We start from the raw sequence: 21,822 nt of genomic DNA, 5'->3' as shown, positions 1-21,822 counted from the left end.
TATTTATCATAAAGTATTTTTTTTTAGCTTAAAGTAATTCTATTACAACCCTGCCCATTATTAGATTACAAAATTTATTTAGTAGAAAAAAAATACATGCTATGGAGATATGTAGAATATTAAGTTAACTATTGTTTTCAAAAACTTAAAAATAATACGTTGCTAGAAAATAAAGACGGTTTCAAAAAAATTGCACATAAAACACTAAACAAACTATGTCCCATCTAACGACCAATAAATATATTTTGATTAAATAAATACTTTAAATGAAAAAAAAAAACAACTTTCAATTTTTCAGTACAAATCGGCAGTTTCATACTTTTTACCTCTAAAAAATTTTTTAATTTTAATTTCTTTTCAAATCACAATTTAGTTTCAGTGCACGGGAAGTTTGTGGCGATGTTTACTGATGGTAGGACCTCTTGTGAGTCCGCACGGGTAGGTACCACCACCCTGCCTATTTCGGCCGTGAAGCAGTAATGCGTTTCGGTTTGAAGGGTGGAGCAACCGTTGTAACTAAACTTGAGACCTTAGTACTTATATCTCAAGCTGGGTGGCGCATTTACGTTGTAGATATCTATGGGCTCCAGTAACCACTTAACACCAGGTGGGCTGTGAGCTCGTTCACACATCTAAGCAATAAAAAAAAATTGTTATGAAAATTTCACAATTTTCTTGACGCTAAGAAATTTATTGTATAGTTAAATATATATTGCGACAAAGTTGTACGTAATTATATTTGATAAATGTCGAACGGTATTTTTTTAGATTAGATATTCTATCGTCGCGTGGGATTGTCGCCTGCTAAGATTACAATGTTGATTCGTGAACAGCCACTACTTTCCATGATTTTGTAAAATACTATACATTCGGAGAACGTACAACATAAAGCGGTCATTAATTCCTGTTTGAAGGGTGGGAGAGATTTTATGCAATAAATTGAGACTTATTCCCATGTCTCAAAGCTCTCCATCGAATTAACCTATAGCCACAGCCCACTGAGTTTCTCGCCGGATCTTCTCAGTGGTCTACTAGTTAAGGTTACGCTGAAATAGTCTCTCCGGGATATCAGCTTAGGTAGGATTTTTTTTGTCTCAAAGTGGTTGTCGGCACTACTTTCTTTTCGATTTCTGACGCAAAGTAGTCACGTGCTTTGTAAGAGGACGTACAAAAATACCAATGTAAGAATAACCTTCCATGTAATGCCATCTTTGCAAAGTTTCAAAGTAATCGGATTAAAAATCCGCGGACTCACTCATAGATTACGAACGAGCACTTGGATATAGCGCGCACAGGTACAAAACCGGCTTAGCTCTGCCCCTGGCATTGCTGATGTCCATGAGCGACAGTGATCACTTACCATCAGGTGGGCCGCATGCTCGTCTGCCTACAAAGGCAATAAAAAAAAACCGAAAAGTTTTTATTCAAGTAAGCATCCGCAAGCGCTTTTAAATCGTCGTGACTGTGCAACAATTTTTACATTTATCAAAATATATCACTCATAATTCATATTGATTTTTTCAGATTCGTAGAATGTTAAAAAAAACATGGATATATCGACGAATCAAGAACAGGCATCCGGCCTAAATAAATTTAAAATAAAAGTTAAAAGAAAAAGGAGCTAAAGATTAAGGGTTTTAAAAATAAAGCATCCTACGTCTTTTTTGTTAGATAACAATTGTTTTATTTTATGATTACTGAATAAGATCTTATAGTGCTAATTTTTTTTCACGTCAAGCTGCACACCTTTCACAAAGCATAAAAAATAAATATATTTAATTATTGTGTATTAATATATGATCTATGGTTTATTTTGGCCTCGAATGACGTCAGAATTTAATTTTGTACAGCTTACTATTATTGTAAATGAGATTCAGTCAATTCATTTTCTCTCGCTTGGCTAGTTAAATATAGAATTTGTCTCTTAAGTTGCTTTTCATATTGTTCATTCGTTGCCTATTTATAATAATATATATAACAGCATAATACTCAAAAGTGTCCTGATTTATCTTTCATTAACGATACGAAGCATACCGATGCGAAATTTTTTACTGATTCGCACGAAAAACAATTCTCAAATATTAGAATATCGAAATCAGGTGTCAATTCAAATCACGAACAAATGTAATTATTCAATTAATTAATATGATAATCTATAATTTTGTGTACCTACAGAATGTTACACAACGATAAGAATCTTGAATTGCTTTACTATATAACGAACTGTAAATCGAATTTGTATTCAATCATTTTACAGCAGGGTGAGTGATCATTGTAAATATATAAATTCACATCCAACATTTAATTTTTTTAATTAATTACCTGAAATATCATCCAAACGTGCGGGCTTGCGTTGCGATCAATTTAATAAAATTCGTTAATTCGTTTAAATATTTTCTTTGTTATTTAAACAGCTTGAGGGAGTTCATATAGTGTCTTCTTTATTTCGCCGTAAAGTCGTGTTTTATGTAATTAACATCACAGTTGGCACAATATAAATTTTATTGTTGTGGCGGCATAAACAATTCTAAGTAATTATATTACATTATTTATTAAACACATTATAAATTATTTTTACATTTTTAAATTTTCGGCGGTAAGAAAGGTCCGTGTCACAGACTATATTCTGTTTTCCACCTCTCGTGCGTTCCGGCTTACGCATCATAAAAAGGTGCGTACTTAAACGCTACAAGCTTATAGAAATATATCACTGATACTACATATATTTAGAAAAGTGTTTTAGATTTTAATTCGGTCACAAATAACAATCTTAAGTATCGCTTGACACTCAGAAATCAGTTTGTAATCAATCGTCATTATCAACGGCAAGCATTACAGCTATTTCACGGAGACTCTGTCAATAAAAAAGTGCGTCATATTATAAAATTACATACAGTGGATTTAATTGATAACGACCTCGGTTATAACGACATTTTTGTTATAGTGACGTCAAACTTACGTCCCTTGAATTTAAAGCATACTTTCCTAAGAAATTCATTCGGTTATAGCGACTTTGCATATAGCGTCAATTTCGGGTATAGCGGCTTGTTTTTATGAACCATTTATGACAGATTCCCAGAAATCCCGTACGGATATTACTATTGAGTCGGCAAAGGCACAAAGATTTGCTTATAAAATTATTAAGATTTCTTATCCTTTGTTTACATTCACAGATGGTCAAACATATGCTTTGTTTGTATATAGGAACATACAAACAAAGCATTTGCTTGACCATCTGTACTAAGTAGTCCTCTACTCAGCACGGGAAACTAATGTGTATATTGAGTCTGTGTTTCAAACACAAGAAAAGAAGGATGAAGAAAAGGAAGAAGATTGCAATCTAAATGAAATTCCAACAACTAGAGATGCATTATGTGCTATAATAATGCTCAAAAAGTACTGTTTATTTGGTGAAGTTCAAAATAATTTAGATATAGAAGGAATTATGAAAATGGAATACACGATATAGCGTGCAGAAAAAACTAAACTTAAACAGTGCACTATAACACGTTTTTTCAATAACACTCGTGTCTACCATAATTAAATAAATGAGAAGTAAATACTTAAGTACATGACTTTTTATTATTTCGGATATAGCGACCTCCGGATATAGCGACGACATTAAAGTGCCCCTCCGCCGTCGTTATAACCGAAATTCACTGTATTTCATCAGTCATAAATTATAAATTATTTATCAATCCAGTCATTGACAAAAGAGAGGTGATTTGATTTCGAACTTAATTGTTAACTTTTTTATTTATTTCAGCACGGACGTCATGAAGATTTTCGTTGTTCTCACCGCAATTCTGGCTTGTGCCAGTACACAAACTTTTGATGAACAGACGGGTGTGTAATCTATACTAATATATAAATCTACAGTGGTTTTTACGGATGTTCCGTTATAACTACTGAACCATGCATCCGATTGACTTGAAACTTGGTATCCATATAGAAAATACATGTACTTAATGGATAGGCTAACATTTATATGAGTATTGGAATCCCCACACCAGTTGCGGGGGCGTTAATGATGAGAATCTTTGGGGGGGTGAGAAATAATAATGTTAATTTTAAATGCCCAGCGAAGCAGACAGGCACAGCTAGTAATTTATATTTTAGGATCTATATTTTTGGATCTATCTATTATATTCTAGGAAAATACAAATCTATTTATTTAAAAAATAATTTTAGCTTGTAATTTTCAGTTCATGGGCTAGCTGTATTAATTTTTTAATGATTAGATATTAGATAACAGGAAGTGTTTAGTAAGAAAATAATAATAATAATAAAAACGCCTTCTCACATGTAGTTTTATTCAAGCTAGCTCGCTCTTAAACTACCTTTTGTAGCGCATTCCCAGAATATTAACGCGTTACCATAGGCTGTTCTCTGTAATAATATGATAATTTTTTTTATAAGTATTTCTAATTATTATCAAAACTTGAAAGCAATAATAGTATGATTAAAAATTTATAGAGATAAACGCACGTCAAGAGCGCTTGGTCACTAACCAGGTTGCTTCCGCCATCGAAAATATCAGAAAGCAAATAAGAGAAGCCGGATTCGATCCACTGGACGTTGATAGAAGAGAAATTGTCATCCCTCCAGAGGAAGAGTAAGATTTTCTTGTTTTAAACCATAGACAAAAATGAATTCCAACCACGGGCGTTGTATTACCTAATTTCGGATGAATGACTGAGCGGATTAAAGGCTCAATACTTCTTTTTTTTATTGCTTGATGGCTGGACGAGCTCACAGCCCACCTGGTGTTAAATGGTTACTGAAGCCCATAGACATCTACAACGTAAATTCGCCACACACCTTGAGATATCAGTTCTAAGGTCTCAGTATAGTTACAACGGCTGCCCCGCCCTTCTAACCGAAACGCATTACTTCTTCACCGCAGAAATAGGCGGGGTGGTGGCACTTACCCGTGGGGACTCACAAGAGGTCCTACCACCAGTAAAAATACTTCGACCTTTACAGATCGGTTAGAATGAAAAACAATATTTAAATTATAAGAACATTGAAATCTAATTCGATCTGAGACCAATTCGTAAACAAACAATATTTAAATTTAAAATTTGTTTGATTATATTTAAATCTATATAAACAAAAATGAATGAATGCTGTTCGTTAGTCTCGCTAAAACTCGAGAACGGCTGGACCGGTGCTGGAAAGGTGAAAATGCTCGGAATTATATAAAACAAACAATTTTGTTTTTCCTTTGATGTGTCGGACAGATTCCTTTTTTTTTTAAAGTTTATTTTATACAAAAGTTTAGGTCTTTTATTTGTCGATTGAGGCACTACGGTCTGCAGGGTCAGCTAGTTATTTATAACTTTGTATCCCTTTTGAATTGAACTGAAATTCTAATCGTTTGAACCTGTGCGTTTTAATTTAACATTTTTATTGTTCGTTTGCAGCTTCCATGCACTTGCCGCTTTCGCCGAGGACATCAAAAGCACTGGATTAAGCAACATCGTCATTATCACTAACAATTTTAGCATCCTTAGCGCCCGTCTCAACTTAGTCCTGAGTCTACCTCGTGTTGAAGCTAGCGTCGGTACGTTAATATGCTTGTTAATCTTCATTTTATTTCCATTGAAATTTCTACCCCTCAGTGTCCTTTTCAAGAGATTTAAAATACTTATCTTGTTGTCTACGGTTTTACCTTTTGCGAGTACTGATCATCATCGATGCGACACAATAGAGGTACTTCTATGATAATATTCTATTGTCTTCATTAAACTATACAAGTGGGTAATTCTTATCAACTACAGCTATAATCAAAAATGTTTTCATTCTAATTATCTACTTATCTTATACCTTTAAACGAGCATTTTTTGTATATTAATATATATGTATATAATCTGAATCTCGAAAACGGCTCCAACGATTTTCGTAAAATTTAGTATACAGGGGATTTCCGGGGCGATAAATCAATCTAGCTACGATTTATTTTCAGAAAATGTTGTTTTATTCGTGTTTTCAATAATCAACTCTTCCCGACATCTATTGGCGAATAATAATACTATTTTTCTTAATTGAGGGCAACTAACCGCTTTAAAGACACAACAAGATGGCGTTATAAAAAAAAACCTCATCATCTAGTTTACGTAGTGTGAATTCAAAGTCATTGTAGCGGAGTCGCACGTGATCTCAAAATGAACTTTTCCACATTCATTTTTATTAATTTATTGTTTATAACGGTGGAGGAGCTTATGGCCCATCTGGTGTTAAGTGTTCCAGAGACATCCAAAACCTAAATGCCGCCACCCACCTCGAAACGTGAGTTTTAAGTGTCAGTTTTACGGTGCATAGGCTGCTCTATCCTTTAAACCAAAACGCATTACTGCTTCACAGAATAAATAGGCAGGGTGGTGGTATTTATCCGCAAAGACTCAAAAGATTCCCTACAGCTAGTAAATGATCTATACATCTATGCCAGTAGAAGTATCAAATTATGGTCAAACTTTCATTTTTACAGGTGCTGCCCGTGTTGAGCTTAATGTGTTCGATTACGAAGGCTACGCTAGCGCCAGTGGACGGTAACAATTATTTAAAATAATCAAAACACCTTTTACCAATTATTGAAAATAATTAAAAACACGTGTGGCACTCGGGGACTGCCGCGGTTTACCGCTTTAGCTATTGCATAGCATTTTTTATCAACTAATACAATTATAATTAGACAATAATAATTTAATATTAAAACAATAAAATAAGACCACGCTATATTTATAAAAATTAACAAAAGCAAAACATTAACTATCCCCTTCACACTCATAAGCTAGACCGCGCGAGAGTGAGATCGGCAGACTTTTCATGATGCGCATGCATTGCGACGTCACGCCGCGCGCTTATTCACAAACACTACACAAGCGCAACGTGTGAATGTGTTGAACGCGAGCTACATGGTAGCCGGAGTGGGGGGTGTTAGGTTTTATTTTCGTTACAGAATTACTTGATTTGGTCGCCGCGCTCAAAGCCCTCTATAAAAGCTATGCAATAGCTTAAAAGCAATTAATTAAAATATCTTCCTTTGATAACTATATAAGAATAAGCGGTCTAATTTCTCTAATGAGGCATAAACGATTTTGGTTTTCGCTACAGAATAACATTAAATTTGAGCCAAATTCTAATAAAGTTTTTTTTTTTTTATTGCTTAGCTGTGTAGACGAGCTCACAGCCCACCTGATGTTAAGTGGTTACTGGAGCCCATAGACATCTACAACGTAAATGCGCCACACACCTTGAGATATAGTTCTAAGGTCTCAGTATAGTCACAACGGCTGCCCCACCCTTCAAACCGAAACGCATTACTGCTTCACGGCAGAAATAGGCGGGGCGGTGGTACCTACCCGTGCGGACTCACAAGAGGTCCTACCACCAGTTACGTCATTAATAACCATTTTTCGTTACAGTGCCGCCATAAACAACCTTCGTGTTAGTGCTGAAGTGCGTATAAGCATCAGCGTCGTCTCCGGAATTTCTATTAGGAGTCTCAATATAGACCTTACCTTAGGAGGAGTTGAGGTAATTATTAGCGAAATGAAACACATCGAGCGAATTATTTGCCTCTAAGTAATCAAACCATTTGATATTAGTAATCGTAGGGACATAATTGAATATCTGCCCAGAATACGGTACGATATTGTAGACTTACCTAAGTGATGCCAGGAGATCAGAGAATAATAATCATAGTCCACTGTCGATGAAATTTGTTAGCTGAAATCACGTTACAATCGATTTAAGGTTGTCGAAATGAATTTCTTGAGGCTAGTATTTGCGATATTAGGCTAGTATTGCGGTAGTGACTGTCGCTCATCGATTTATGGACCCCATTTTTTTAAACAAAGTTTTAAGAATGACTTGTCTTTGTTTTGTGAATATATTCAGGAAAAGAAGATTTTATTTATTTCTAATCATTTATCGATTTTGAAGTTGAAGATTATAATGATTTTATTCGATTGAAAACGTTCATTTTTTATGTCTCATGGCAGGCGACAGCTTCGACAACAAACTGTTCTCGGTATCTAATAGGGCTTTAATAGCAGATAAGCCTCAATACTCCTACAAATCAATGGTGAAATTTAAGAGGAGAATTCATTCTAGAGCTTCTTAGGATGATGCTATATTTAACTGTTTTTACTTTTTTCCAGGCGGATCTAAATGTTAATTTGTTTGGACGCGACCTCTCCGACACCATCACTAACTTCCTCTCACAGACCGTGCCAACCACTATTGCCAATAACAGGGTAAGTTATGGAGTAAGGATCGATAACAAATTATATAAGCTCCGTACCATTAGAGATTTGGGAGATTTGAATTAAGAATTTAGGAGATTAAAGACAAAAAGATGAGGATTAGGTACCTATAAAAGCCAAGGGTTTGTTATTATTACTCACGAACTTAATATCTCAGACTTCTTTAACTCAAACCACTGGTCAAACGACCAAAATATCTTTGGCTCGATAAAACCATCATATATTTCGCAGCCTTCAATTACTACTACTGAGATTTGAATTGACGGAGAATTATGTTTGGATTTCCAAATCTAACTTCATAAAATTGAACTCCCGGATAATGTGGCATTCCAGGTAGCCTGTTAAATGATATTGAAATAGAGAAAAAAAAAATGATAATAAATAAAAAAAAATGTAGAAATATATTTTCAAACTAAGCTTATATTTAGCGAATGTAAATATTTATTTATAAAATTTAAAACTTTTGATTCGTGTTACCGAAAACAATATTTCAAAAGTTTTTTTTTTCAGACCACAATCAACAGGTTTTTGGAATATACCCTGCTTCAAATAATCGAAGATTTTCTTCCCTAAGCAACAACAACAACAACATTAAACAACTAAGTAAATTAATGAATAAAATAAATTGATTTGAGTTTGTCGTTTCGTTCTCTATTCCTTTAGAATTTAAGGAATTTAATTTACATATATATACAATAATTGATTATTTTAGAAAGAATTTTCTACGTACGTAAAGAAAAACATCTTTAGATTTAAAAATAATTTTCTCAGACAAGTTTACTCAGCTGTCATTCAATAAAGAGAATTAATTCAATCTTATATATATATATAAATGAATTGCTGTTCGTTAGTCTCGCTAAAACTCGAGAACGGCTGGACCGATTTGGCTAATTTTGGTCTTGAATTATTTATCGAAGTCCAGAGAAGGTTTAAAAGGTAAATATAAACATGAAAAGGTAGATAAATATGAAAATTCTCCGAATTAAATAAAGTTTAGGTATTTTATTTAACGATTGAGGCACTACGAAGTCTGCCGGGTCAGCTAGTAAGAAATAAATATAATAATAATGTTTCAATTATTAATTTAAATAGAGATATAAAGGGCTTTAAATATTGTTTTCGTTTTCATATTCCAGATGAGTGAATATTTTGTTAGATGAATTTATTATAGTTTTAATTTTATATTGTCAATAAATTCAAATTACAGAAAACGCGGTTAAATCATTCATTGTCTGGAGTTTTTGATATCATTATACATATTATACATATATTGATAAAAAATATTTTAGAATTTAATTTACAAATACAATAAACATTTATTTTAGAACTTAATTTACATACACAATAAACACATATTTTAGAAATAAATTTATACACATACTAGCTGACTCAGCAGATTTCGTAGTGCCTCAATCGATAAATAAAAGACACATCAAGGGCACACATCAAAGGAAAAACAAATTGTTTGTTTTTATATAATTCCGAGCTTTTTTATATTTTCTCACCTTTTAAACCTTCTCTGGACTTCCACGAATAATTCAAGACCAAAATTAGCCAAATCGGTCCAGCCGTTCTCGAGTTTTAGCGAGACTAACAAACAGCAATTCATTTTTATATATAGAGATAACAAACAACCATTTTTGAATTTAATGAACATAATTTCAAGCAAATGTAAGATCGCTAAATATTTCGAACAAAGATTCTGACTGACCGTCAATATTAATGGCAGAATGATCACTGATCATGTAGCTTTCAAAATAAAGGCTGGCTAGCTTTTTCTGAACGAGTTGGCAGAAACATTTAAGAACTAAGCTTGAAATCCAATGTGATTGTATTTTATTTTCTGTTCGATACAGGTAATAAATGTAATTTTTTTATGTCTTATTTTGTAGAAATGTGGAAAAAATCAAAACCGCAAAATTATACTTTGCGTAATTACTGGTGGTAGGACCTCTTGTGAGTACACACGGATAGGTACCACCACCCTGCCTATTTCTACCGTGAAGCAGTAATGCGTTTCGGTTTGAAGGGTGGGGCAGCCGTTGTAACTATACTTGAGACCTTAGAATTTATATCTCAAAGTGAGTGGCGCATTTACGGCGTATATTTCTATGGGCTTCAGTAACCACTTAACACCAGGTGGGCCGTGAGCTCGTCCATCTATCTAAGCAATAAACAAAAAAAAAGAAAATGCGATCATAATCCTCAAAAGGATACAACTAATAATTTGGGTGTTCCAAAAATGACACTCTAAACTTGATACACCTGAAAGTTTTATTGTTATTTCGATCCTAATAATGAACTGAACTTGCATTGCCATTTAAATACACACTTTTTCTCCTACCTACGCCGAAAGTTCAGTTTTCGTCCCGCTGTAGAGGGAAGAAAGTGTAACTTTTTTCCCTGGGCACAAGTGCGCATGCGCGTTAGTGTACGTCTGCTCTCACGCACCTAAAATTCTCCGCCATTGTTGTGCTCGGGTAATTTGCAATATTGTGTTTAGTGTAAAAATGAAATAAACAAAAGGCAATAAAATTTAACAGTGAAGTATTAAACAAAGATGAGTTCATCAGACAGTTCTTATTTAATTAGTAGTAGTTTATTTATTTAAAAATTAAAAAACAGTTAAATTGTATTTTTTATGAGTATGGGGGGCTCGGCCCCCCTACCCCCGGCTCGGTACTCCACGAACTTTCGGCCTGTTAGGAGAAAAAATAGTATGTGCACTGCGGGAAAAAAGTTGGACATTTCCTCCCACGTGTTTGCCCGGAGAAAATGTCCAACTTTTCTCCCTTGGTGCACAATGTACTATAGTTGTTTTGTGACAAGAGCGACCAGAGTCGAGAATTACCCTGTCACCAGTAAAGTCTATTACTACCTAATCTCTATATTAAATAAGTATTGATATCATTTAGTGATATAAATACCTGTTCCAAAAATCATTTACGTCACATATGCGATTTCCTCAATATGGAATTATGATAAGGAAAATATGAAATGTATCTATATATTAATACGTGAAGTAAAAACTTTGTATCCCTTTTTACGAAAATTGCGCGGACGGAGGAGTATGAAATTTTCCACACTTATAGAGAATATAGAGAAGAAGTGCACAATGCTAATTTTTTTTTTAAATAATACATAAAAGATACATTAAATCAATAAAGAAAACATTACACACACTACATACCACGTATTTGACGCATACACGCATGCATACTATTTACTGTCAAACTTTTGTTCTTGACGTCTGTTGTTAAATTGAGAATAGATTAAATATTGTTTGTTTGTATTTTTTATAGTGTAGTCTTGGCGAAATTTGTGATTATAGAAGTATAAAATACAATCATAATAGTGTACAAACTTACAATTCCAATTAATTATAGTCGAATTTCGACTACTGCGGGACCTCTTGTAGGTAATAAATGGATTAAGATGTGATCAGCCACTGGTGGTGGTAGCGGTGACGGAATCACGTTTTTTTGCATTTCTGCCCCTTTCAAGTTTGGTGCTGGGACCGGGTATTTAAACAACAAGCAGTGCGGTAGTTCGAAGCCCCCTCAGTTTCTCGGTGGGTCGATTCTGATTAGATGGTACATTCTGCTAAGCACTGCGCTTGCTAAGGCCAGTATTAGCATATTCCGGCCTGCTAATCCGCCCGCCGCGGCTGTTTAGATAGAATTAGAAATTTATGTCATACTAGTAGGCCCGACGAACTTTGTTCCGCCGCACGGCTTGTTTCAAACACCAACCGGTCAACTTCAAAATTCTACTATAACTAACCATAGAATATATTACGTTTAGCTGTCATTTGCGTTTTGTTACTTCATATCAGTTGCGTTTTGTTATACCACCACGTTTTATGTCGCGTCCCACGGGAACGTGATAAAAATCCTATGTCCTTCTCCTGGTTTTAAGCTACCTCCTCACCAATTTTCACCCAAATCAGTTCAGCCGTTCCCGAGTTATAAATAATGTAACTAACACGAGTTTCTTTTATATATATAGATTAATTGAAAAGTTATTTGTATTGTGGAGTAAATAAATGTAATTATTATTATGATTTTTATTATTATTCTCTCAGGTTGAGCCCGTGAGCTCACCTATCCGTTCACAGAATTTGGAATAACGCCTTAGGCTACCAGCGAATAGGAATAGGAAAGAAATGCACTAGTTTTCTTTGCGATAGAAATACAATACGAAACATTTTATTGCACTCAAAACACAAAAACTATAACTGTATATAACTGTATGTATAACTGTAAAAACTGTAACTATACTTGAGACCTTAGAACTTATATCTCAAGATGGGTGGCGCATTTACGTCGTAAAAGTCTATGGGCTCCAGTAACCACTTAACACCAGGTGGGCTGTGAGCTCGTCCACTTATCCAGCAATAAAAAAAAAATAAAAAAAAAAAATAAAAAAAAATACGACAATATACAGAAAGTGTAAATAAGAAACTCAAACTTAAAATGTAATGGGTGGAATTATCACTGAAAGCGATCTCTCTTAATCAACCCTTAGATGGAGATGATTTAAAAAATTGAACAGGTTGGCGTAGTCCAAGGACATAATCGACTCTCTATTAAAGCGGTCGGGGAACCGGGGTAAATTACCCCAAATGGGTAAAATGAAATTTTTGGGTGTAAAAATGAAACTATTGTGAGTAAAAAGTGTATATTGAAGTGAAACTTCTTTACCTAAGATACCTTTTTTTTGTATTTTTCATATTATAGCCCCCATGATAATTTTGAAAAGAAAACAATAACTAAAAATTTCTTCTTAGAAGCTTCTTTTTAGAAGCGATTTCGTTTTTTTTTGTTCTTCGCCATGGGGTAATATCAACTCACGCAAAAATATTTTGGGGTAATAATCAAAAAAGTTCCCCGACCGCTGGTCTATTAGGATTATGGGCACTCGTCATAATGCAGTTCAATAGATCCTAGCGCTTTTAGTTCTATATTGCATAAGATGTAATAAAATTATTGCTAAAAAGCAATTTATTACGTAAAGACACAAGATATGAACACACGCAGCCGTATTACCCCCAAAAGCCGTGTAAAATTTAAATCTAAATCACATTTTTTATAATGTTTATCAAAAAAATACAGCAAATGATAAAAGTGATTTGATATTAAACACTGCTGTTTTTCGTTATTGATTTCAAATAATTGTTTTACAAGCGATATACATATAATTGTAATCAACGATATAAATTTAATAGCATTGCTCACAGATAAATACGTTGGACTTGAAGAGTATGTTAATTCCTTTTCTTTTTTGGTATTAAGTGTACCGAAAGTTCAGTTCTAAGTCTCAGTTCGGTATATGGTACATCGGCTGCTCTGACCTTCAAATTAGAAACGATTGCCGTTTTGCGGCAGAAATGGGCGGGGCGGTGCTAACCAGTCATGCCAAATCACAAGACGCCAGGGACCTATGTTAGATCAGGTTGTGAATATTAAAAAAAAAGTATACATAAATTTTCCGATAAGGGTTAACCATTCGTCGAGAGCAGGCCCGGATCGTTATTTATTCATTTATTTTTCAGTTCAAAAATCACAACTACACTTTTCTTGTTTCTTGTTCTGAATATTATAATTTGGACCAAATTCGTTACAAGATACTTCAAGATACTTACATACAGTGTACTATGTATTAATTAGAAAATCCTTAAAATAACGATGACTCTTTAATCACAAACGTTTGCAAAGGAGCTCACGGTACTACTCTAAATACTAAAAGGCTTTTTATTGCTTAGATGGGTGGACGTGCTCACAGCCCACCTGGTGTTAAGTGGTTACTGGAGCCCATAGACATCTATAGCTTAAATGCGCTACCCACCTTGAGATATAAGTTCTAAGGTCCAGTATAGTTACAACGGCTGCCCCACCCATTAAATCGAAACGTATTACTGCTTTACGGCAGAAAAAAGCGGGGTGGTGGTACTTACCCGTGCGGACTCACAAGAAGTCCTACCACCAGTATCAAGAGGTCCTACCGTCAGTAACAAGAGATCCTATCGCCAGTAACAAGAGGTCCTACCGTCAGTAACAAGAGATCTTACCGCCAGTAACAAGAGGTCCTACCGTCAGTAACAACAGGTCCTACCGCCAGTAACAAGAGGTCCAACCACCAGTATCCTTCAATTCGATCTGCATAATATAATCCAAAAATATATCAAATTGATTACTTTAAAAATGTTATTACAAGAAATAGTTCACGCACGGGAGATTTATGACGAAAATAGTTTTGCGTAAAACAAAAATTCAAATATAATTTCTTTTTTTTTTAAGGCTGAAGGTCCGTACGAAAAATTTGTTTGTGTCTTTATAAATAATTAGGTAACAAGGTATTAAGTAATGACGTATGTAAAAAAAAAAACATGCAATCAATTGATATGATAATTAACGCTAAATTCATTCACAATAAAAATTTTGATTAATTATTGCGATAATATCTTATTTTATTATTATGTTGTTATTATATAGTTAGTAGCTTATAAATTTTAGTTATGTAATTACATATTTGTTTTCATATCAAAAATTGCTAGTCGAAAATGGTACTAAGCAGAGCATATTTTTTGTAGGATACATGGTCGGTGGGACTGAAGAGCTTCTTAAGTAGTTAACGTGAAACCGAATTGCGGAAAGACCTGGTCGTCTATTCCATCCAGTAACAATGGTGGTGTTTGCCGGTGTTTGCCGGTGACAATCAAATATGTGAATGATTCAATCGCGTCTCTTCATTAGACATGAAGTCGTCGTGGCCTAAAGGATAAGACGTCCGGTGCATTCGTGTTGAGTGATGCACCAGTATTTAAATCCCGCAGGCGGGTACCAAATTTTCTAATGAAATACGTACTCAACAAATGTTCACGATTGACTTCCACGGTGAAGGAATAACATCGCGTAATAAAAATCAAACCCGCAAAATTATAATTTGCGTAATTACAGCGCGGGTAGGTACCACCACCCTGCCTATTTCTGCCGTGAAGCTGTAATGCGTTTCGGTTTGAAGGGTGCGGCAGCCGTTGTAACTATACCGAGACCTTAGAACTTATATCTCAAGGTGGGTGGCGCATTTACGTTGTAGATGTCTATGTTAACACCAGGTGGACTGTGAGCTCGTCCACCCATCTAAGCAATAAAAATAAAAACGACACGATCAGACCCAGCGTCAAATCTTTTAGGCAATGGACTTTTCAAAATAATTTGTATAATTTAAAAATAATCTTCCATTATCATTTCAATAATTAATTGGATTAGATAATGGATAAATTAAGGGTATATAAACCACGAAGAGGTAATTTTAAAAACAGGTTGAATTCATTAAGAGAGGTAAGATAATGTTTTCAATATAAGTTTTCTTTTCGGAATCATTGTATTCACTTTTTGAATTATTACACTTCTAACAATTTTCCTTTTACCATTTGCCCACGAATTGGTGTGAGCAAACACTTGATCTAAGTTGAAGTTTGATTTGACTAACAGTTTACGGTCGGTCAAGATCCCAGCCAATCTTGGGAATGGGAGATTTTACATTTGTAAATGCGGTTGGGATGTTGATGTAAAATATAGGGTCTTGGATCTTTTAGTTGAGGATAAATGTCAAATAACTATATATTACGACTGCTATGTCAGTTCTCAACTTATAGAAATACTTTTGTAGTACCTTAAGTGTATTTCTCTTATTTATTCACATATCGTCTTCTAGCATTAAAACTGTATAATCTCAAAACTTACAAATTTTACAGGAGAGTGTTTTAAAAGTTTACCATGTAGTATTTTTAATATTAATCATCTTTGCAACATTTATTTTTTATTTTTTACCAGATGCATTATCTGTATTTTAAAGTAAGATAAAATTATATATTAATTTTGTTAATAGTAGTCAAAATATAGGAACACAAAAAAAAAATTAATACTAAACTACGCTCTTTTGACAGTATTTATGACAAAAATACTGGTGATACCAAATGATTCCGCATATCTATATATTAATACGTGAAGCAAAAACTTTGTACACCTTTTTACGAAAATTACGCGGACGGAGGATTATGAAATTTTCCACACTTATAGAGAATATAGAGAAGAAATGCACAATGCTAATATTTTTTTTAAATAATGCATAAAATATACATTAAATCAATAAAGAAAACATTACACACACTACATACCATGTATTTGACGCACACACGCGTGCATACTATTTATTGTCAAACTTTTGTTCTTGACGTCTGTGGTTTGTGATTATAGAAGTATAAAATACAATCATAATAGTGTACAAACTTACAATTCCCATTAATTATAGTCGAATTTCGACTACTGCGGTATCACTCACTAGTTAACTCAATTTCGAATATTTCTGGAAATTGTACACTTTTAATGCGAAAAGACGATATGAAGTAAATAATATTTTTCTTTTAACATGAAATCAATTATTAGAATTTATTAAAACAGATGGGATATTAAATAATTTTTGTTTTAGCTAAACCGAGCTTACAATGAAGGCTTTCATCTTTGCCCTTGCTGTTGCCTGCGTTGCGGCTGTACCATACGGCGATGTCGGTAAGTGAGCCAAGTTACTGGTGGTAGGACCTCTTGTGAGTCCGCGCGGGTAGGTACCACCGCCTTACCTATTTCTGCCGTGAAGCAGTAATGTGTTTCGGTCTGAAGGGTGGGGCAGTCGTTGTAACTATACTGAGATCTTAGAACTTTTATCTCAAGATGGGTGGCGCATTTATCTTGTAGATGTCTATGGGCTCCAGTAACCACTTAACACCAGGTGGGCTGTGAGCTCGTCCACCCATCTAAGCAATAAAAAAAAACCAAGCAATTAATTTCGATCAGTAAACGTACCTGGGTGGTCTTATAGGTATAATTTTGTGCAGAAAGTGACAGGTTCACTATTGAATAAACCACCTGAATGTTTAATTTTATCTACTAATAATATTTCGTCTTCTCGCATTAAAACTGTATAATTTGAAAACTTACTAAATTTTACAGGAGAATGTTTTAAAGGTTTAACATATGATATTTTTAATATTAATCATCTTTGCAACATTTATTTTTTAGTTTTTACCAGTTACATTGTCTGTCTTTTTAAGTAAGATAATTGATAAGATAAAGATGTATTAATTTTCTTAATAGTAGTCAAAATATAGGTAAACTAAAAAAAAACTAAAACTAAGCTACGCTCTTTTGACAGTATTTATGAGAAAAATACTGGTGATACCAAATGATTCCGCATATTAATTCAATTTCGAATATTTTTGAAAATTGTACACTTTTAATGCGAAAAGACGATTTATCTTTAAAGTAGTTAGTCTATCATATATTGGTTTGTGCTGTTCTTAAAATCACTGATCCGCGTATGGAAACATTGATAAATTTTATTTGTATTTAGAGATTTTTTTCGCTAAACAGCCGTCATATTTGTGTATACTGTGACATTGGCAAAATCAATGCCTAAGCAGTTGGAGCCAAATTATTTTAGAAAAAAAAATATGTTAAATTTTTCTACCGAAGGAATTGCTAGGCCCAAATTCTCTAAAAATAAATAAATACCTAAATTGGCATAGCCATTATAATGAGGTCTGTGCTTCAATGCTTCTAAGAAAACTAAATGATCATAGTGTTCAGACTGCGGACATTAACAGAAACGTTTTTTTTAGATCTGGCCGAATCCCAGCGCATTGTTGATGGCATAATCGAAAACTGGATCTCAAGAGCCCAGTTACGTTTGTCTCCATTTGATCCTATCGTGAACAATGAGTACGCGGGCGGCTGGCATCTTCCGGGAGGAGAAAAGTAACTATTAAATACATTTTATTTTCTTGTTATTTTAAATGCACATCTATATCAGTTAACATTATTTCATTATTTATTGTATTTATTTGTTCTTTTATTAATTTTAATTTTATATTAGTAGTTGACAATTTTAATTTTAATAATTTTGATTTGGTTTCATTTTTGTTTGTTTTTGTTTTTAGTCATTCTGATAAATTATAATTTTAATTTTATTGTATTTTGATTTAGATGTTATGTAATTGTATGTGACATTTTATGGGCTTAAGTTGCCTGAAATAAACGCATTTCATTTCATTTCATTTTATTAATACGTGAAGCAAAAACTTTGTATCACTTTTTCCGAAAATTGCGCGGACGGAGTCTGTACAAATGTAACCAACAATAGAAACTTGAACTAATGCTAATTTGGTTTTGTTTCTCCAGCATCCTGAAAGTTCGTGGCTCCGTAGAAGGTGTCAACGCCGCCGGCTTCAGCACCTTCGAATTGGATAGCATCTCCTACAACTTATTCACTGGTCAACTTCACTTGTCCTTGAGCTTGAATTCTGTTGCGGCCTCAATAGGTTAGCTGCATAAATTGTTGGCATAATACTGACATTTTTAATACGCTTTTATTAGCTTCAGACGTATGTATGTTTGTAATGGAATCTTCGAACATGATTTTGACCCCTTCAAAACGTCGAAATTTGGTATACTTATTAAAGACCCTTGACAATTACAACAAAAAATAAAAATTGAAATTCAACTAAAAAACGAAAAATAAATAATAGTTTAAAAAAACTAATAAAATACGCTTTTATAGAAAATCCAACTAGAAAATAGAAAATAAATTTTGCATGTATCAGTAGGTGCATGGTATCAGTAGTTATAAATATTTTATGAACAGATATGAGTAGAAAGGTTATTTTCATAATATCCTGAAAAGCACCCCACGCTTTTTTACAATAAAATAATTTTTTCTTACACTATTTTTAATTCAAATTTAATAAAATTTATTTTCTATTTTTTAGTTGGATTTTCTATAAAAGCGTATCTTGTTAGTTTTTTTAAACTATTATTTATTTTTACTATTGCGATTCATTGAATTAACTTGCAATTTCAGACGCTGCTGAAGGAGAAGTCCAAATTTTCGACCGTAAACTGACCGCAGACGCTTCTGGAGGGTAATCTATACTTTCTTAAAACACATCTGAAATGCTGATGAAATGCTGAATTTTACTGGTGGTAGGACATCTTGTGAGTCCGCTCGGGTAGGTATCACCACTCCGCCTATTTCTGCTTTGAAGCAGTATTGCGTTTCGGTTTGAAGGGTGGGGCAGCCGTTGTAACTATACTGAGACCTTAGAACTTATATCTCAAGGTGGGTGGCGCATTTACGTTGTAGATGTCTATAGGCTCCAGTAACCACTTAACACCAGGTGAACTGTGAGTTCGTCCACTGGTCTAAGAAAAAAAAAAATCGAGTTTATTTTCGTTTTCAAAATGGCGTCTTTTAGTGCTGGTGCTGATATAGTTTTTGATTAATGTAATTTTATCTCTGTTTCAGAATCGCCGTGTCCAACGTGCGCGTTCGCGCTGGTGCTATTGTCGCTGTCGGTGTTGACGGATACACCGTCAGGAACGTCGAACTTGAGCTGTCTATTGGAGAAATCAACGTACGGGTTCTTTAATTTTAATAATTGAAGTCGTCGTGGCCTAAAGGATAAGACGTCCGGTGCATTCGTGTTGGAGCGATGCAACGGTGTTCAAATCCCGCAGGCGGGTACCAATTTTTCTAATGAAATACGTACTCAACAAATGTTCACGATTCACTTCCACGGTATAGGAATAACATCGTGTAATAAAAATCAAACCCGCTAAATTATAATTTGTGTAATTACTGGTGGTAGGACCTCTTGTGAGTCCGCGCGGATAGGTACCACCGCCCTGCCTATTTCTGCCGTGAAGCAGTAATGTGGCGCGTCTACGTAGTTGATGTCTATGGGCTCCAGTAGCCATTTAATACCAGGTGGGCTGTGAGCTAGTCCACCCATTTAAGCAATAAAAAAAAATTTAAAAATGTAATTTTTTTTTGCATCGGATGCTTGTATTGCCAGAACATGGCTTCAAATACTGGGGCAGTGGGGTGATTATGAAATTCACCTCACTTAACGACCCTTTCATAACTTTTACACCGGAGCCTCCAATCTCTACGGAGACAGAGCTCGACAAGAGCAGGGGGTGTGCATGGCGTCAACTTACACCGTCGTAATTGAAGTCCCCTGATTGTTTGTAGTCTGTGTGGACGGTCTCAGAGTCACCGTGATTCTGAAAGCAATAAGTAATAAGCTCACTATTGACTCTTAGCGTTCTAATATTTGATAATATCTAATTACTGATGGTGGGACCTCTTGTGAGTCCGCACGGGTAGTTACCACCAACCTGCCCAGTAACCACTTAACACCAGGTGGACTGTGAGCTCGTTCACCCATCTAAGCAATAAAAAAATAAAAATAAAATTAATAGAACCAACATGATAAAGAATCCGGTTCGCCTAAAATTGTTTTCCTGATACAACTGTTATATTTATTTCTAGTCTGAAATCCAATTGAACCTGTTCGGGCGTGAGGTCGGAGGACGCATCAGCGACTTCTTGAACAAGCTCCCCTACAACTTAGAAAAATACCAAGTAAGCATTTTCCGTTTTAGCTTTTTTTTGTTTGTATCGCAATCAAAGTATTAAATTTTAAATATTACAAAGAACCTGATTTGGATTTGTATGCTTTGGTTTTTGATTAACATTATGTTTTGTTTAGTCCCAGGTCAGCCGGGTTTTGGAGTACGTCTCCGAATACATCATCAACAGACTTCTGTCCAGACCTTCTGATGCGCAATAATACCTGTTTTATTTATAAACATAGCTTACAATTCGAAAATAAAATGTTCTCTTATTAACCTAACGCTGTCTTAATGTAACCCCATTTCACGGATCGATAATTAAATTTATCATTCAATTCATCATTCAATCATCATCATTCAATTCTGTTAAAAATACTAACATTATTGGATGAATGGTTTTAACATTTTTAATTTTGAAATCCTTGTAACGGTAAAAGTTGATTATTGACCTTTACACCAACCGGTAGCCGCAGTGGTGAAGATGATACTCAACTTTAATATAAGTTTTCCCAGGTCGCCAAAAAAAGCCACACACACAGACACACAGACACACAAAATAAAAGATTATAAAGCTAACAAAGAATTTGCATTAAAAAAAAAGGGGCTTATATTAATAAATGATTTCAAGGTAGCCGAATGATGACGGTGAAATGTTATTTATTTATGTATACACACAAAAGGAAGACATAGTACAGAGTAATAGGAAAATTATGAACAAAGGCACTGCTTATTTCTTTAAGAAATCTCTTCCAGCCGACCTGCGAGAGGATTGTACGTAGTTTAAGTGATACAGGTTTTTTTTTTTTATTGCCTTTGTAGGCATACGGCCCACCTGATGGTAAGTGGTCACCGTCGCTCATGGACGTCAGCAATGCCAGGGGCAGAGCCAAGCCGCTGCCTACCATATTACACGTATCTTAAAAAAATGTGATTCTGAAGTACCCTGCCTATAGTTTTGGGATCTAATGAGGATATTTCAGTTCCTTGGCGTGAAATGACAATTGCCTTTCCGCAGCTCACTTTTGGGGAACAGTTCTACTCTTAATGTACTTTAGGTAAATTGGGTACCGCAGATACTA

The 21,822-nt window shown here is 34.5% G+C and overlaps 2 protein-coding genes across 4 annotated transcripts; both read left to right on the top strand.

Annotated features, from left to right (window-relative positions):
- The first annotated feature begins 766 nt into the window (after positions 1–766).
- LOC101735588 (uncharacterized) lies at positions 767–8,904 on the top strand. Of its 2 annotated transcripts, XM_062672737.1 has the most exons (8): positions 850–1,428; positions 1,525–3,846; positions 4,477–4,615; positions 5,427–5,566; positions 6,491–6,551; positions 7,428–7,539; positions 8,166–8,261; positions 8,781–8,904. In XM_062672737.1, the coding sequence occupies exons 2-8, from the start codon at positions 3,777–3,779 to the stop codon at positions 8,841–8,843; spliced, it is 681 nt and encodes a 226-aa protein (XP_062528721.1). In that variant the 5' UTR covers positions 850–1,428; positions 1,525–3,776; the 3' UTR covers positions 8,844–8,904. The 2 variants fall into 2 exon arrangements, with proteins under 2 accessions (XP_062528720.1, XP_062528721.1); XM_062672736.1 differs by having other exon boundaries at positions 767–1,428; positions 8,166–8,904.
- A 6,688-nt stretch (positions 8,905–15,592) lies between these two features.
- On the top strand, positions 15,593–21,019 carry LOC100861566 (putative membrane protein). Of its 2 annotated transcripts, none has more exons than NM_001256582.2 (8): positions 15,593–15,613; positions 16,764–16,843; positions 17,950–18,085; positions 18,509–18,648; positions 19,188–19,248; positions 19,632–19,740; positions 20,661–20,753; positions 20,881–21,018. In NM_001256582.2, exons 2-8 carry the CDS (start codon positions 16,780–16,782, stop codon positions 20,959–20,961), a joined length of 684 nt encoding a protein of 227 aa, NP_001243511.1. In that variant the 5' UTR covers positions 15,593–15,613; positions 16,764–16,779; the 3' UTR covers positions 20,962–21,018. The 2 variants fall into 2 exon arrangements, with proteins under 2 accessions (NP_001243511.1, XP_062528274.1); XM_062672290.1 differs by having other exon boundaries at positions 15,613–15,772; positions 20,881–21,019.
- Positions 21,020–21,822: the final 803 nt, after the last annotated feature.

This window comes from Bombyx mori, chromosome 15 (assembly GCF_030269925.1).
Source record: "Bombyx mori chromosome 15, ASM3026992v2".
NCBI classification, from domain to species: Eukaryota; Metazoa; Arthropoda; class Insecta; order Lepidoptera; family Bombycidae; genus Bombyx; species Bombyx mori.
The sequence above is the reverse complement of the archived record's forward strand: the minus strand, read 5'-3'. Positions and strand labels throughout refer to the sequence as shown.